Source organism: Embiotoca jacksoni, unplaced genomic scaffold, assembly GCF_022577435.1.
Source record: "Embiotoca jacksoni isolate LCO1_2020_lvr unplaced genomic scaffold, fEmbJac1.0.p SCAF_7, whole genome shotgun sequence".
NCBI lineage: Eukaryota > Metazoa > Chordata > Actinopteri > Embiotocidae > Embiotoca > Embiotoca jacksoni.
In genome coordinates, this window is record NW_027185425.1 from 10,198,698 (window position 1) to 10,215,997 (window position 17,300).

The window sequence follows — 17,300 nt, forward strand, 5'->3', positions numbered from 1 at the left end:
CACTAATTGCGTTCACATTACGACTGTGTTGAGATAAATTGAAGACGACCAACAACTTCTGTGTACATTTTTTACATACTAATCGCCACTCAGGTGCCGGGGCTCCTGTTGCCAGGACAACGCGGCTCCCCATTGGCCGCGGCCGCCTCACGTGACGCACAAGTCTTGACGTCACGGCTAGAGACTGCAGGGCTAAGCAGAGACTGTGCAGCGTCTCGGGAAAAAAGCCTGGTGGAGTTTGGACCGAGAGCAGCCGGGAAACTTCAGCTCCTGTCGTGGTGTTGCTCCCCGCTTACCGAACTCCCCTGAAACTTTTACCGTCCTCGCCTGTGACAAGACAGCCAATGGACTACTAAGGGCACTTTTAACAAGCCCTCCGACAGCAACTTGAAAGCGAGGTAAGTTGTCGCTCGTTGCGCGTCCCCTCCCTCCACAGTTTGCCCACTTCCTGATACTTTTAATTTTCTCTTCAGTTCAGGTGAGATGAGTTTGAAAGAAGTGTCTTTGCAGCTTTTACACTTGTTTCCAGCGCTCTTATTCGGGCTGGATTAAATTACACGAACCGCAGCTTTTCACGCATTTTCTTTTAATCAACTTTGCAGCGTTAGACGATGCCTGCAGCGGATAAAGCTTTACCTACATTTCTTAATCGGATGAAGCTGCTGCTTCTTGTCCTACGCGAGCCCTCGGAGGATCCGGAGAGGTGCTCGTTGTCTCCTCACTTCGATGAAGCATGAGTGAGAACAGGAAGTGGAGAAAAAAAAAAAAAAAAAAAAAAGTCCTGCTACGCCACAGAGGGCTGAGTGAGGCAGGGTATCTGCTTTCAGCAAACACATCAGTCAGTCTGTTGATTAAAGCAGGAGAGGAGGAGGAGGAGGATGAGGATGAGGGGGCTTTATTGGTCTGCTGCTGCTTCCCCTCAGCAGCTGAGTGGAAATGTTTGTGACGTCTAGTCAGCGTGTTGTATCAAAGAGTTGTTGTTTTTTTTTTTTACTTTGATGAGTTTTGCCATCTTTAGTGCCATGACGTCTTTACAAGAGCCTCAAAAAGTCAGAAACAAAACATTTAGGTGAAGGTAATGTTATAAGAAGTTATAATAGTATATTAAGTAGTTTAAAACGAAATTGTTTGATCTATAATTAATCTATATATAAAATTTAAGCCTGCAAATAACCACTATTTTCATGAGCAATTATTTTCTTGATTATTTCAGGGGTTTCCCCACCGTTATAATACTTAAGTGCTGCACCTAAGCCACAATAGTTTCACAATAAGCTTTACAGTGTTTGGTAATTATTATTTTCTTCAAGACAGACGGCGCATTTTTAAATGAACATTGTAATGACAATAGTCCAAAGTAATGTGGAAATGCACGGTTTCTACTCAAATAACTGCGTATTGTCTCCCACTGATACCACATTGTACCGAAGCCCTCCAGAAACCAGAGAAGTCTGTAATTGATCAGCTGTTTTGTCTTTAAAACGTCAGAAAATCATGAAAAATGTGTTTCCCAATGGCCAAACTGCAGCCTACAATGTCTTGTTTTGTCCCGGCTAACAGCCCACAACCAAAAGATATTTAATTCATCATAGAGGACAAAAGGAGTCAGAAGGTATTCACATTTAGGAAGCTGGAATCGGAGACTTTTTTCATGTTAGTCGATTATCAAAATAGTTGATTAATTTTCTCTCTACAGTAATCTGTTAATTGAATGAAGGTTGCAGCTAAAGATGTCAAACATTTGTTTGTCCAGCGTCTCATGTGAGACTTGACTCTGTTCAACAGTATATATGAAAATACTTGACTGGAGCTTGTTTGTTTCCACCAGACAAAAAAGGAGCAAAAGTTGGACTGAGGATTAAACAAGCCTGAAGACGACCTTCTTGCCTCGCGAAGTGGCCTGTAGAGTTAAGAGTCTTCTCTCGGCCCTCTGCAAATGTGATTTTTTTTTTTCTGGCTGGTGGCTTCGTGGTAATTGAATGGATTTTGGTTTGATGTGGGATGTAAAGAGGTAACGATCATGGCTGAATTTCCTCTGGCAGTTCCAGTGAAATGTTCACGAGGTGATCGGAGAGGTCGGGGTGTTAAAAAGAAACGGGAACGGACACAAAAACAGACTAATGTTACACTGACGAGAGAACCTGAAGTTCACTTATCCAGATGAAACATTTTAGGAAACGAGAGAAAAGAGCTTCAGTCACACAGAGGACAGAAAAATAACAGAGACTCGTCGAGGCTGCCAAGCTTTGGATTTGATTTTAATAATTCAACAACTCGAGCAGCCAACGCAGCATAACGAGAAAATGGAAAGACCTGCGGAGGTGTTGACACAAGGGTGGAGTCCAGATAATAACCCCCTTGGTGTGAAAAGCATCTCTCCAAACATTTCAAGATGCTGAACTCTTCACAAATGTCTGCTAAATTTGAACAGATGTTCTATTTTTGTCGGCGTGGGTGTCTTGTGGGTTCGTTTCGGGCCAGACCGGCCACACTGGCGGCGTCGCCTGTAGCTGGGCTCGTCCAGGCTGCAGTCGGCGCGCTCCGGAATTGAATTAGACCTCTTTAGAGAGCGCGGATGGGGAGAGTGATTGGGTAAAAGCAAGGATGAGGAGAGCATTAAACCGAGGGAGGGAAGAGCGGGAGAGAGCTTTAGACGGCGAGATAAGGAAAGAGGCAGAATATTATCCGGCACACAGATTATGTGTCGGATAGAAAGCCTCATTTCTCCCATGCTGTGATGTATCTCAGGCAGAGAGGGATGGGAGTTGTTTATTCATCAGACAGATTGGCATTTCCATTTCTGTAGCTTTTGTCTTGACAACAGACCGTTTCAGAGAGGCACATTTAGATATTCAGTGAAAACAAACAGCACTCTCCTCGTGCATCAGGGACAATTTGCTGCAAGTGCCTGTCCAGTCGTCTGTCTGCTGCAGCTCCGCCTGCCGCCTTGCAGTCGTCAGTCAGTGACACTTTTTTTCTTTTTTTTTTTATTATCTTGTTCTTATTCTCTCCCTCATAATGGCTTCAGTGTCATGATTGTGGTTTTGTGCAGCGCCTTGACGCACGTTGCTCTCCGGCTCACAATGGGAGCTCATGTGTGCTGCATTATGATGGAGTTGCTCTTGCGGTTTTCTCAGTTGCAGGATTGATAGGAGTTTTTGTAACATTTGAGAGAAGAGGAGAGCTGGTTTAAAACGGTATCAGGCAAAGTGCGTCAGAAGGCTGTAATTCATGTAAATGGTGTTTTAAGACTGCTGGAAAACGAACAAAATACCACTTTAATGTCAAGAAACACAAAATCCTGTTCGGTGTACGAGTGTTTTGAGTCGTGTTCATTTTTCACTGTTGCCCATTTGAAATGACACGTACAGATATTAACCAAAGTCTCATTCATTTAAACATTAGGCGGTGTAAGAAGACGCAGCTATTTTTTTTTTTTTAGAGCTGTTTGTGTTTGTATTTGACCTTTGACCTTAGTTTGATGTGAAACTGTCATGTTTGCCAAAAACTGGATTTAGGCTGCAACAAATGATGTTTTTCATAGGAGACCAATCTGCTGATCATCTTCACCGTTTAGCCACAGAGACAGCACTGCAAAAATAGTGGTGTCTTCAAATCACATAGGTTTAGTATTAGGGATGGGCATTTTAGGAAAAAAAAAACGATTCTGTTTTTATGGGGAACGATTTGACTATTATTTGATGTTCTTTTTAAATTAGATTTTTTTTTTAAATGATTAAATGACTACTAACCATCCAAATTTAGTATCATTTGAATTTGTCAGTTACCAAAATAATTGCTAATTAATCACCAAAAGGGACCATGTTTCAGTCTCGAGTCTGTTCACTCGGCTGTCTTGCAACCAACCAAAGAAATAGGACTGTGCATGAAAGTGGCCTTTCATTTATTTGCATGTAATTGAAACACCAAGTCAGTTCAGGTTACACTGTATAATATTTACTCTTATCTCACTTTTGAAACCCTTTTTGCTCAAATTTGCTGACGCGCTCGCCTTTGATTCACTGACCGAAGCGGTGGGAGACCTGCTGCCGCAGACGTCTACCTCCTCAGACTCTGGTACCGGTTGGACCTGGAGGGCTCCAGCTCTGACCTTACACTAAATAACACGGCAGATAGGGTTGCAGTCAGACACTTGAGGGGCCACCGAAGCACGCCACGCCGAACACACGCTGTCAAAGTAGTTGTAATGTGAGCGTGCGCGTTGCCAAAGTTATGCAGCAGCGTTCGATGGTGGTGTGACATGTCCTGCTGATTTAGACATGTGATCGCAAGCGGGTGGGAGTCAGAAGACATTTTTAGATGATCCGAGACAGATGCTGGTCATCAGTTTTGGATTTTGTAAAATCTGAGCCGACGTGGCAAAGCGACAGATCAACAAGCCGTTCACTTCTGGTTTTATGAGTTGTTTTTTTTAGTTTTTTTTCTAACCTCATTTACTGTGAGATTTATGCACTCAGCTGCCTGGAACTAAGTTTCTGTTGGTTTGAGTTGAAACCGCCCCAACGGGACTTTGATGCGCTCTTTGCTCGCATGCAGCAGAAGATGCACTCTTAAGTGAGGTAAAGTAAGCGGTCATTAGTTGAAGGTCTTTAATATGCAGTAGTTCCTGTTTTTTTTTTTTTTTGTATTTAACCGCACTGTAGGACCTCTGATGTCGGATGTTTTGACTGAAATTTTAGAGGCTGTGCTTGTAAACGAGGCTTTTAATGCATCTGCTGTTTGCTGCCGTGGTTCATTTTCAGGCGACCAATGTCAGTCAGGTCATCTGCATCAAAATAAACTCGCAGGGAGGATGAAATGGGTTTTAAAGGACGTAAAACAAAACGCATACCAAGCCTGCCAGCTGCTTGAAAATCATACGATGTTTCCCTCCCATTTCCCAAATATGAGCTACTGCATCCTTTTGGCACGTCTGCTGCAGAAATCAGACATTTCATTTTGTGTGTTTTTTCAAGCTTCAGTAAATTCCTTCCTACACGTCATGGTTGTGAAACACATCTACCTTCACTAAAATATTTGGTAATTTGTGCTCTAAAGTGATGACGTTACGGGCGTAAGCGGCGTACAACCACATTATTGTACATTAACAACACATCTAAGGACACTCCACCAGGCAGGAGAGATAAAAGTTTGAGACAATGATGTCGCAACAAACGCACGTGATTAGATTAGACTTTATTAATCCCACAGTGGGGAAATTTGGTCGTCACGGCAGCATGTAGACGGTATGAACAAATTTACAAATACGTATGAAATAAACTAAATAAGATAGATACAAAATAATTATTTTAGAAAAAAATAACGGCATTAAAAGAATAAATACGCACACAGAGACTCTATACACAAAAACAAATAAAGATCAATAAATACTGTGGCTTGACTAATCAACGCTGAACTCCTGCAAACACATACGAGGCAAAACAAACTTATTGATAAATTCCTCAATTGAATGGCAGAAAGAAACGAGAGTAGTTGTGATGATGCAGTTCTTTAAATTATGTGTCTTTGTGCTGACAATAAAAATCACACTTTGAAATGAACCGCAGCCTCGGGTCTTTCACACGCGTCCACGGCTGAGCTTGTCTAATCTGAGGTGGGAAAAGTTATTTAAATTTTCTAATCACAGCTAGAATGAAGTATAATTTAAATCTGTGGCTGAATATCAGATTGCAGATCTCGCAGGTCTAATAATTGCTTCCCTGTCAGCTGGAGAATGGCGCCCTTCGGCTCTGCAGGCTGATCACAGATGCGTCATATCTCATCATGAATGCATCCTTCATTAACTCGCTGTCTGTGATCGGGTCTCTTTCGGTCGCTCGGGCTCGCCGTCGGCCTCCCTCAGCGCCCCCCTGGTCCTGGATTATCTGTGGGACTCTTGGGTTAAGATTTACATGCAGGATATAAATGGAGAGTTGTGGCTGTTGCGTAAGAGTGGGCAACAAGATGTTCTGGGATGAATGGCGTGTGGAAGGCCACCAACTCAAAGAGCTCGGCTGGAGCACAGCTCAAAAACATAGTTGAGGTTGCTTGTTTGTTTGTGGTCGGTCGCAGTAAAGTAGCACTTTACAATGTTGATTCAAAATAAAAACAAAATAACCTCATAGTTTTCAGTGATTGTTTAGGCGGACTATTGAACCTCAATAGTCTTAACTGCTGAGAGTTGGCATCAAGTCCAAATTTAATTACAAAAATTAAGAAAATGAGTGATTATTCCCATTTTTGCACCTGGAAACAGAATTTGTTCCTTTTTCTTATTAAAACGTCAGTAATTAATGGATAATTAAATGGTGGCTTATAGAGAAATTAACGGATTGACTTCATTTATTACTTGAAACGCAATTTAAATCAGCTACTGGACCCGTATATGTTAATTAACCAGAATTCTTCATGTTGCCAAAACACGTTTATATACCCCCACATTTTTTTGATTTGTCAGAAGTGAAACTGGGGTATTGTATTGGTACTAATACAAAAATGTTCAATCAATACGCGGCTCCGAATGCTTACCCCCCCCCTTTAAGTTCAGTCAAAGGTGATTCACATTTGATGGAAGTTGACTTGATGAAGAAGTTGAAGAGCCTCGCTGACAGTCGATGAGGAGTTACTTTTGTTGATGAAGCAGTTTCCGGAAAGGTTCACTTTGTGCAGTAATGCTTTTAGCAGAACTTCTGTTGTAAAATTTGAATGCAGTGAAATCATGCAAGTTTTGGAAAAATTGCAGCTCCTTCAAATATTGCGGTGATATTAGTTGAAATTGCATTCATTACTGTGATTTCCTGAATGGATTGAGTCAACGTTTTGGTGCATTTTCAAAGAAAAAGTACTCAACAATCATTTATTGTATCGTTTTTTTTATTTTTTTTATTTTTTTAAATGTGACTATTTGTTACTTTTGTCTTAGTTAAACATGTCTGAAAGCCCAGCAGGTTGATCCCGTCTTCTGCTAAAGGTCTCAAACTCTGAGGTGTGTGTGTGTGTGTGTGTGTGTGTGTGTGTGTGTGTGTGTGTGTGTGTGTGTGTGTGTGTGTGTGTACACACACGCGGGTACGGTTGGTGTAACTAGAAACTGAAAGTGAACAGCGTGTTCTGTGCATTTTCACTGATAGCAGCACAGGCTCCATCTCAGGCCTGCTCGTCTCTCAAAAGGTTAAACTAGCGTTTACTCGCCTCTCCCGACCTTACGAGATGGTTCGGGGAGAACTCGGCTCCACCACGTGACCGGTGCGCTTCGACAAAGCCCCAAGTTATGTAACTGCGCCATCACGGGTCTGCCAGCAGCAGCAGGTAAGAGCCTTAACGGTTAATTGTAGTCGGTGACCTCCAGAAATAGTTGAGTTCTTAGGGATGTTCGGTGGAGCTCTGAGCTCTCATCCCATCATTCCTTCTTCTTTTAACATGCACTTAACATTGCCCTTCAGCCAAGAGAAAAGGGGGCCTGTTGTGATGGCAGGAGACACCTAATTGAATTACATTCATTTCACCGTTTTGTCTGAGGTTATTTTTACCCTTGCATGATGGTACCCACATGGAGAAATATGAGACATTTTGCACAAGAGCAGTCAAAGCACAGGATTTTTGGCAAACCAAATAATTAAAAACATTTCTTTAGATCCGTTTGCAATTATAAAGTAGTGCTACTAAACATGAGGTGGAGTAGGAGAAAAGTGGCTTCAAAAACGTTTATTCACAATTAATGACTGATTTATATCGTGATGTAGCACACATGATAAATACAGTAACGGCTGTATTATCTTTCTCCCACCTGCAGCCGACTGCTGTCTTTTCGTGGTGTTGCAAAGGAAATACAGGAAAGGACAAGTTTTACTTCTCAAGTAAGCAGGTGTCAGATTGCTGTTCGTCATGTCCCGCTGCATAACCGCTTCTGTTTTGGTAAACCTGACTGAACAAGAAATTCATTTGTGAAAATAGCGGTTTTCTGTGTGTTCAGGATCACCAATGCCTGAACTGAAAACGTGAAGAGTTAATGTCTGAATGAATGCAGTAATGGCTAATATGGTCACAGGGAATGATCCATTTCTAAAGTTGTTTAGTGGCCCCTCACGGCTGCACAGGTGAGCAGGATTATTAAAGATGATTAGACCTCTGCTCAGGTTGCACTAGGTGAGAAGTTGTCAGTACAGGAGGCTCGGTGTTCAAGTTGCTTGGCAACGGCATTAAGGACAGCATCAAGAAGCTACACGGGCTAACAATTTAGCAAGCAAGCAGGAGGGTAATGTAAGGCAGGAAAAGACGCGGCTTCAAAATTTTCCGAATGTTACGAAGAAAAACCTTTCATGAATGACATTATGATATATTCATTTACCATCCAACGACAAAAAAGAACTATCCTCTGTCATTCCTGAAAACATCAACAAACACATCACATCTCATGAGCTCTGAGCTTTTAGAAAAGTTGGAGGTTGTGAATAAGACTAGGGGCGTGTTCATATGGACTGCTGTCGTGAACGTGGTGACCACAGGTACCCCATGTCATAGAAGGAAAAGCACGGGTATAAATTATAACATTAACAAGGGTGCCTCAACAGGGCAACATGATCAATATCATTTCTAACACAGGTGCGTTTCTTATTGCAACAAGTCAAATATCTGCTGTAAAAAGGGATACTTGAGGTCATGAAGCTCAACGCAGGAATCACGAAGGTGTAAAAGTCAACAGGTGCAACTGCAAAGCATCGCGCTGTTGCGGAGAAGTCTAATGTTTCTGTGGTAAATTTACGCACCGCCTTCCCGGAATCAGATTAGTACGCGTCTTTACAGGGTTAATGAACGGACACCGTCAGGCCTCAGCCTCTTTTAATAGCCTCCCTGCCTGTCCCGAGTTATCCCTCTCCGGTCCAGACTGTTTGCTTCGGTCTAATTTATAGACAGACACACCTCCAGTCTGTATGTCACCGGTTCACCTGGGGGCCCCCCTGCTGTATTGCTGCTGATGGGTTTTTGTTCCAGGAGTGATGAGTCTGTAAACAAGTGATCATCTCCTGTTCCCGCCGCTGCAGCGGTGAGGTGAATTACGGGTAACGGCAGAGAGCACATTGGAGGTGGCTGCCACGTTGTTAGAGCTCATTGTTTACTGTGAGTTAATTAAAGGATTATAGCGGGCTGCTTATGGGACATGTGCGAGAGTGACGCGAATGGACACAAAGACGCGGTTCTTAAAAATGTCGTTTTCCGGGATTAATGAAAACGCAGACTGTTTAATTCAAACTGTAACGAGTTTACTCAAAATATCAAAACTGCTAAACGAACCCGATAAGCTTCTGCTTCCCGCTGCTTGTGAATTGCTTTCATGTTTTTTTTTTTTTTTTTATTGAAATGCTTCCTTTTGAAAATTACTGGAGAAGCAGTTTTAATAAGTCACATTCATTTTTTTTTTTGGGGGGGGGGGGTGTGGGGGAGAGGAGGGGAGGAGGGAGTTACACAACCTTATTCCCTTTTGAGGCAACACACTTTGCCTGCAAGTAAACATGGTGGCATCTCTTTCTCACTCAGCCTTGATCAATTAATGGATCAGCTAAAAGAGCGGACGTTACACAAATCAAATGGGTTGATTTAACTGATCGTTTACACAGTTACATCAATTTAAGGCCGTACCTGCGTGAGCTTCACGTGGTCTGCACAATGATCCTGTAATGCTTTACACATGAGCTCAGGCTAAATGTAGTTAGTTCTTGTATTAACACATTTTTCTTTATAGTTTATGAACTAATCCTTTTCATATTTTACATTTGGAGTGCTTAAACAAAGTTCAAATGCCCAAAACACCGGCTGTAAACACAGAGGAGATAGAGCTTTATTTCCCTTCCTGGAACAAAGTTACCTGTGGTGTGATTTGCTTTGGCCTTTCCTGACATTGCTGATTTTATCTGTCATTATCCTCTGCTAAGCTCTCCACAGCTTCCCTCTTGTCTTTAGCTTGAAGAGTTCAGCAGCAGCAGCAGCAGCCAGCAACCAGACAGGGGAGGGTGTGCTGAGCACATTAGCAGCAGGGTTGGACGATGAACTGCGGCCTCCGTTCACTCTTGAAACTCCTCGTTCTCTTTTCTGCAGCGAGTTATTCGCCGTGGAGGAGTATTGGGTTGCATGCTTTTTTTCTCTTTTTTTTTTTCTCTCTGCAACAACCCCAGTTTACACGCGAGATTGTAAAACGCCATCAAATGCGTCGATACAATTTAAACACGGTCAATGAACCGTCTCGACCATGAAAAACGGAGGATGTTGACGAACGAGCCTCAGAGTTCCTGCAGGAAGTGGAAGATACATCTGCAGAAATGCATGCACATGCATATCGGTACACCCGCGTTATCAACAGGTGTGGTTGAGCGTCTGCATTGAAAACATTTGGTGGTCTCGTGCTGCGGGTGCACGGCAGACTGAACATGTGTGCACAAGACCGCATGCTGAACTTATCTCCGTGTTTGTCTTTTTATATCGTTATCGCTGCCGTGATGACGTTCATTTGCTTTTAGTCATGAAACTGAAAGAAAAAGATAAAAACCATGCAAGATAAGTGAACTTGTACGCAAACACCTTAAAACATCAACTAAATTATCCAGTAAAAAAAAAAAACCAGGAAAGTGGGTGAAATGAAAGCAAATATGAACGTAATCGGTGACAGGAGATTAAATATGATTCATTAAATGGATAATTTAAAGGAAAAAGAAACAAAACACATCCCATTGTTTGTATTGAATCGCAGTGGTGCTTGGAATTTTGTGAACTTGCCATCGTTGAGCGGTCAAAGTACGTGAACCTCCAGGATTAGCAGGTAAGTTGAAGTCGCGTGTTTTAGTCAAAGGGATGATGATCAGGTGTTAGTGGGCACCTTGTTGGATTTTCTTTAAAGAAGAGGAATCTCATCGATGTCCGAGCTTCAAAACACATTTATGGAAGTGATTCATGGTATGAAAAGCTGAGATTTCTGAGGATCTCTGAAAAAGAGTTGTTGATGCTCATGAGGCTAGAAAAGGTTACAAAACCATCTTTTTAAAGAGTTTGAACTCCACCAATCCACAGTCAGATTGTTGTACAAATGGAGGAAATTCAAGACCGTGGTTATCCTCCCCAGGAGTGTCCGACCAAAAAAGATCGCTCAAAGACCTACAGCTGTAGTAATAAAAACTAAAGGCGTCCCTTATGTCGGCGAATGTAAATGTAATGAGTCCACAATGAAAAACAATGTTGTGCATGGCAGGGCTATAAGGAGAAAGTCATGGCTCTCCTATAGTAAAACTTCTGCTCGTCTGCAGTTCACCAAAGGTCAAGTGAACAAAGGAGGCTATTGGAAAGATGTTTTGTGGACAGACGAGCCCAAAATTGAACTTTATGGGGAAAAGAAAACACTACGTTCCAGCACAAGAACCTTAATCCATCTGTGAAACATGGTGGTTGGGGGGGTATCATAATCTGATCAGTGATGGAACCAGGAACTCTGAATTAGACCCTTTAATTCTGAAGATAAATGTCGGGACGTCTGTCTGTGAACTGAATTTCAATCCAACAGAATATTGCGGAAGGACATTTAGTTGCAGTTGCACAAGGAGGTCTCACCAGATACTGAAATTAAAGGTTCACCTACTTTTGCCACTACACATATAATGTGTATGTAAAATTGGATGATTTTTCTTCATAATTAAATGTCCATGATCATTTTTTTTTTTTTTATCTCATTTATTCAATTGGGTTTTCTTTCACTACTTTTAGGACTTGTGTGATAATCCGATGATGTTTTAGGTGATGTTGATGCAGAACTGTGGAAACTTCTGAAGGGTTCTCAAACTTCCAAGCACCTCTGCACGTAGGAGTTTTATATTTTCAGCTGCTGGTCACACAATCTGCCAACGTTTAGTAAGAGCTCCTTGTGATATAAGCAGCTCAAGTCCACATAATGTTCAGGTACTCTAACATCCCAAAACCCTCCTCGCTCACGTCAACCTCATCTTTGGAAGCAGCGCACTCTCAGGATAAACTCCGATAAACGCGCTGTACACGACCTTGCACCAAACAGCAGAAACGACCAATTAGGTGGTGAACACGTTGAAGCATTTAGTAGCTCCAGAACCAGATGGAGCTGGTGATCAAAACACGGCGCAAACGGCAATTGTTCATTCGGCATTCCTACAACTGCAGCCTAAGTGCTTTTAATGTGTGAAAGGGCATCAAGACTGTTCTTTTTTTTATTGCTGCATCGGTCCTCCTAACGACCTTTTTCTGTCCCTCTCTTTGTGTCCTCCTTTCTCCACTGTCAGCAGTCTAAAGCGCCACTGCCCTCACATCAAGCACAGCCTCAACAGAAGCAGCGACCATGGGTAAACAGAACAGCAAGCTCCGTCCCGACGTCATGCAAGACCTGATGGACAACACGGACTTCACCGAGCACGAGATCACAGAGTGGTACAAGGGCTTCTTGCGGGACTGCCCCAGCGGCGCGCTCTCCATGGAGGAGTTCAAGAAGATCTACGCCAACTTCTTCCCGTATGGCGACGCCTCCAAGTTCGCCGAACACGTCTTCCGCACGTTCGACGCCAACGGAGACGATACTATAGACTTCAGGGAGTTCATCATCGCCCTGAGCGTCACCTCGCGCGGTCGGCTGGACCAGAAGCTGAAGTGGGCGTTCAGTATGTACGACCTGGATGGGAATGGATACATTAGCAAGGCGGAGATGCTGGAGATTGTCACGGTAGGTCGGCTGTGGTGATCTTCGCTTTCGTCTCGCTCCCTTCTCTGTCTAGTTCCCTCCATCCTCTGTTTCTGAACCAGTCTGACTTCCTGCTTCACTAGCTTTATATAGCCCTCCGTCCCTCAGTGGAAGTTACACGCCGTCGTGGTATCACCGTGTTCTGCGTCCTAAAACTGCTCCTGCGGTGGAGCAACATTTTTGCTCAGCCATCCGTCCCAGCTGCTACATCATATGTCCATCTGCTTCTGCAGCATTTGACTGCCCACAGCAGGAAAACCAGCCGCTGTGTAATTTTAGAAACCAGCAGTTCCTCCGACTTCTCCAAATAAGACGCGGTGTATTTCTAGAAGGGAGCGGTCCTCCTCTGATCCTCATATTGACTCAGCACTGCATCCAGCAGCTGTGCAGCTCCGGGAGGAGACACGCCCCCCCCCCCCCCCCCTATTGGGCGAATGCTTCAGACTTCTGTCACACACACACACACACACCACCCATCAATCACATCCACATGTTGTTACATCACACCTCATGGTGCTAAATTGAGCAGAGCGTCGATGATTGTGTAATCACATTCTCCAAGTGTGTGTAGAGATGCTCCGATATATTGATAACTAACCAATAATCCAATAAAAAGCCACATTTAATGATTATTATTAGTGTTGATTAATCAATTTTTACATGAATCAATACAATATTTAGTCAGCTATATGTCATAAAGTTCTTATTTAAATTTCTTACTAACATTTTAAAAACATCCAGTAAACACTGATATTAAACATAGAAAAGCCTCAAATCTTTTTTTGGATTCATCTTCTATTTAAAAAAAAAACCAAAAACTGAACTACTTCCTTTTCACATGAATACTTCCTGTTTGTTTCTCTGCACTGAAATCGGGCAGCGGAGCCACAAATAAATGAAAGGAATCCTTTATCTCGCTTCCTCCCAGCAGAGATAAGTTGATTGAGTCGCATAGATGGTTTTTTCCTGCACTTTGCAGTTGTGCTTCTGGCTGTGATCGGACTGTACGCTTTCTATGGTCGTCATTATCATCAGTGTCACATGTGACTCAGCGAAACTGTTTCACAGAGATATCCAAAGTCTGTAATACATAACACCCACTCTTATAAAGAGTTACTCTACTCTGACTTATCTCTACAAAACCGCTTATTTTCCAGATGCAGTCAGGCACATAAGAGCTTTAATTTCCTATTTCTGATAAGTGTCCACATTAAGACTTCTGATCTCCGTCTCTCTGCTGCCCCTGTCTTCAGGCCATTTACAAGATGGTGTCCTCTGTGATGAAGATGCCCGAGGACGAGTCCACACCCGAGAAACGCACAGATAAGATCTTCAGGCAGATGGACACAAATCGAGATGGTAAGACTTCCTCATTGTGTCTTCCTTTCTTTCTTAAACCCGGGGTGGGCAGTTTTCTGGAAATGCCCCCAAAAAAACTCCACCATAATTTGAACGCACAGCCCTCCTCCTGCAGCTCTCTGCCCTCTGCCCTTCCCGCCACACGATACGCGAGCTTCATATCGACTCTTATCTCCTTTTCGCTCAGGTAAACTGTCCCTGGAGGAGTTTGTTGAAGGAGCGAGGAGCGATCCCTCCATCGTCCGACTGCTCCAGTGTGACCCCAGCAGTGCTGGGCAGTAGAAATCTGGACTTTTCTCACTGCAGTTTGATACATTTAATCCATTATCAGAACGTCCCCATCTGACCCACCTGAGGTTGTTTGACGCGTGGTACCTCGAGCTATTGAGGCACATGAACACGCACGCACACCCACACACACACATGCACACACAATATGTAACTGTACATACAACAAATCGTAAAGCCCAATGCATACATAATCTTTCAGATGCACAAACTCTTCATGCGCCTCTATGCCTGCTCAACGGCTATCAGGCAAACACAGGTCGCATACACGGTACAAACATAACTCAATGGACTGAAATCCCATCAAAGACTTGTTAAACACGGAATCAAAGCTGTGCTACCGCTGTTTAAGAGGACGGCCAGCGAAGATAATCCAGCTCATTCATGTGGTACGTCGTTGAGCCGAATCCAAGTTCGCTTCGTTGTTTTTATTCCTTCTATGTGTTATGTTTGAAAGCATTGTTCCTGATTTAATGAGGAATCATGCTTGTTTTGTTCTGTGTGACTGACTCGGGTTGTTGCACGACGACGGACAGATCTCGACTAAATCTAACTCCCATGTTAACACTGGAAGAAATGAGGTGTGAGTCTGGGACTACAAATGTTCTCAGCGTACAGTATAGTTATATAGACAGAAGTTCTGGGAATTGTAGTTTTTAACCATTAAAAAAAAAAAAATTAGAAGGTATGAAAGATGTTTTTTTGTTGGTTTTTTTTTGTATATTTTGGAGCAACATTACATCAAAACAAAACTCAAATTTCTTAACGAAGGGGAATATTTGACTACAGATTACGACCATCTGGTTTTTTTGAAAGTGAGTTTTTATGCCAAGTCTACACACAAATATACACACATTTCCCCAAAAATACACACACTAATTTTACACACGAATACATGAACTTGATGTGTGCATATAAACCGAGCTGTGATTCTATTCAACGATGGTTCAGCAAGTGTATAAGGAAAAAGGTAGATGTTATATGAATATATAGTATGTTCTTATATATTCTTTCACTCCTTTACTTCATGGTAATTTGCTGCAATCGAAGAGTTTCACTTTAAAAAATTTGACATAAATTATTGGAATGTGAACGAAAACGTTTTATTTTTATTTTACTTGACGAATATGAAAGAAAGTTGTACAGTATATTTACTCGTATTTATGTTAGAGATGTTAAAAAAGGAGAGGACCACATAATGCTATGAATTCTGCTTTGAATATAATTTTCTACGTTAAGTTTATGTCGCTTTTTGAGAGAATAGCTGCAGATCTCAGTTTGATCCCAATTTACCCCACTGACTTTACATTTTGTTGCAAGATGGTAAATGTTTGCAGTCAATTAGTTTGTTCCTAGACCGTGCATGGATTTTTAAACGGCCTCCAAAATGAAAGTGCAACAATAATCTCAAATTTTTCTGCAAATGTAACGTCATGTCTCCTGAATGTGCACTTTTTCTTTCATCTGCAACCAATATCAACTGCAGCTGCCATTGTAAGTCAATTTGAAATTAGCAGTGACAATTACAGATATTTTTATGACCATGAAACACGGTAAAGTGACAGATCGATGCACTGGCATCGATTGCGAGTAATGGAAGCATCCACTAGACCTCAGTGTTTTTGCAGGATTTTTAGATAGTTCGTTAATGCCCCCCATTTGGGTTGATCTACACCTGCCTGTCCCTACTGATCCAAAACTACATAAGCTTTTTTAGCAGTTTTCACATGTCAATAAATGTAAGGGAAAAAAAAACTTAAGAAAGAAGCTGCGATTAATTCTCTGGGCTTTTTCACATTTCAACGAGGCATTCAGGTATTTCAGTCCCGCATTTCATTTCACTAGCATCTTGTGGTCAAGTGCCAAATATAGATGAATTACATAAAAGAAAGAAAGAACACAGTATTGTATTCATTTATACTGTACAGTTGTGACCTGTCGAACAAAATTAAAAAAAAAAACCTTTGTCACTGTATAATTTTGTAGATTTTTGTATTGTTAACTTGCGTTATGTGTTCTGTATGGGATGTCCTTTTTGTTATTCAAATAAAGACAAAATAGGAAAATTGTCCTCTTTTTTTTTTTTTATATAAACCCAATGACTCATTTAATGACAGTAATTCACCGACGTTTGCAGATGAGGTCAACTAGAATATTTCTACATTTGCCGGGTACAGACTCCACCACTCGCCTCATAATTAGCCCGTTGTTTTCAGTGAAATGTTGTAGATCTACATGACATTGCGACCTACACGTGACTTATTCTCTCGTGCGTTTATCAGATAAAATCTTGAACGTGTCTAATAGTTCAGACCAAACGTCCGCAAAGCTGACGGCATTCACATCAGCCTCGGCTAAATGCTCATTTTAAATTGTAGTCTGTTCATATTACGTTGGCATGCTGTGAAACCTGTCCACAGGCAGAGACTTAAGTGAGGTCAAAATTTGAGTCCTATTTCTTGGTTTATGAAGCAAATCCCAGCAATATTAGCGTCTGTTCAAGTATATTAGCATGCTCGCACGCCAAACAGCCCCACAAAGCCAAAATGCTGTGAACACGTGTCACAATTTAGACCAGTCAGCATCAGTCAAACATCTATTTTACTATATGGAGAATGTTGTACATTTAGAAATACATACATTTTTTATAATAAATTATCATGAAATTGACTGCTAAGAGAGCTACAATGCATCAAGTAGAGGCCGCTGCTAGAGTCAGTTAAAGCAAATGTCAATTAAAGCTGAATTTTATTGAGCTTGCTTTCCAATTGGAAAATACAGAAATGTAATGACATTTTGGACGGCAGTTGAATCTAAAAATGAAGAAACAAAAAGCTAAAGACGTTTGGCTTCAGGATACTTCTGGCAGCAACTCCGGGGGACTTCGTCGTAGTTGGTGGTATTTGCTCGTTAA

At 42.0% G+C, this 17,300-nt stretch overlaps 1 protein-coding gene across 4 annotated transcripts; it reads left to right on the forward strand.

Annotated features, from left to right (window-relative positions):
- The first annotated feature begins 181 nt into the window (after positions 1-181).
- ncaldb (neurocalcin delta b) lies at positions 182-16,464 on the forward strand. Of its 4 annotated transcripts, none has more exons than XM_069176134.1 (4): positions 182-398; positions 12,291-12,721; positions 13,993-14,098; positions 14,286-16,464. In XM_069176134.1, the coding sequence occupies exons 2-4, from the start codon at positions 12,344-12,346 to the stop codon at positions 14,378-14,380; spliced, it is 579 nt and encodes a 192-aa protein (XP_069032235.1). In that variant the 5' UTR covers positions 182-398; positions 12,291-12,343; the 3' UTR covers positions 14,381-16,464. The 4 variants fall into 4 exon arrangements, with proteins under 4 accessions (XP_069032235.1, XP_069032234.1, XP_069032236.1 ...); XM_069176133.1 differs by having other exon boundaries at positions 183-398; positions 12,288-12,721; XM_069176135.1 differs by lacking the exon at positions 182-398 and adding an exon at positions 4,509-4,580 and having other exon boundaries at positions 12,288-12,721.
- Positions 16,465-17,300: the final 836 nt, after the last annotated feature.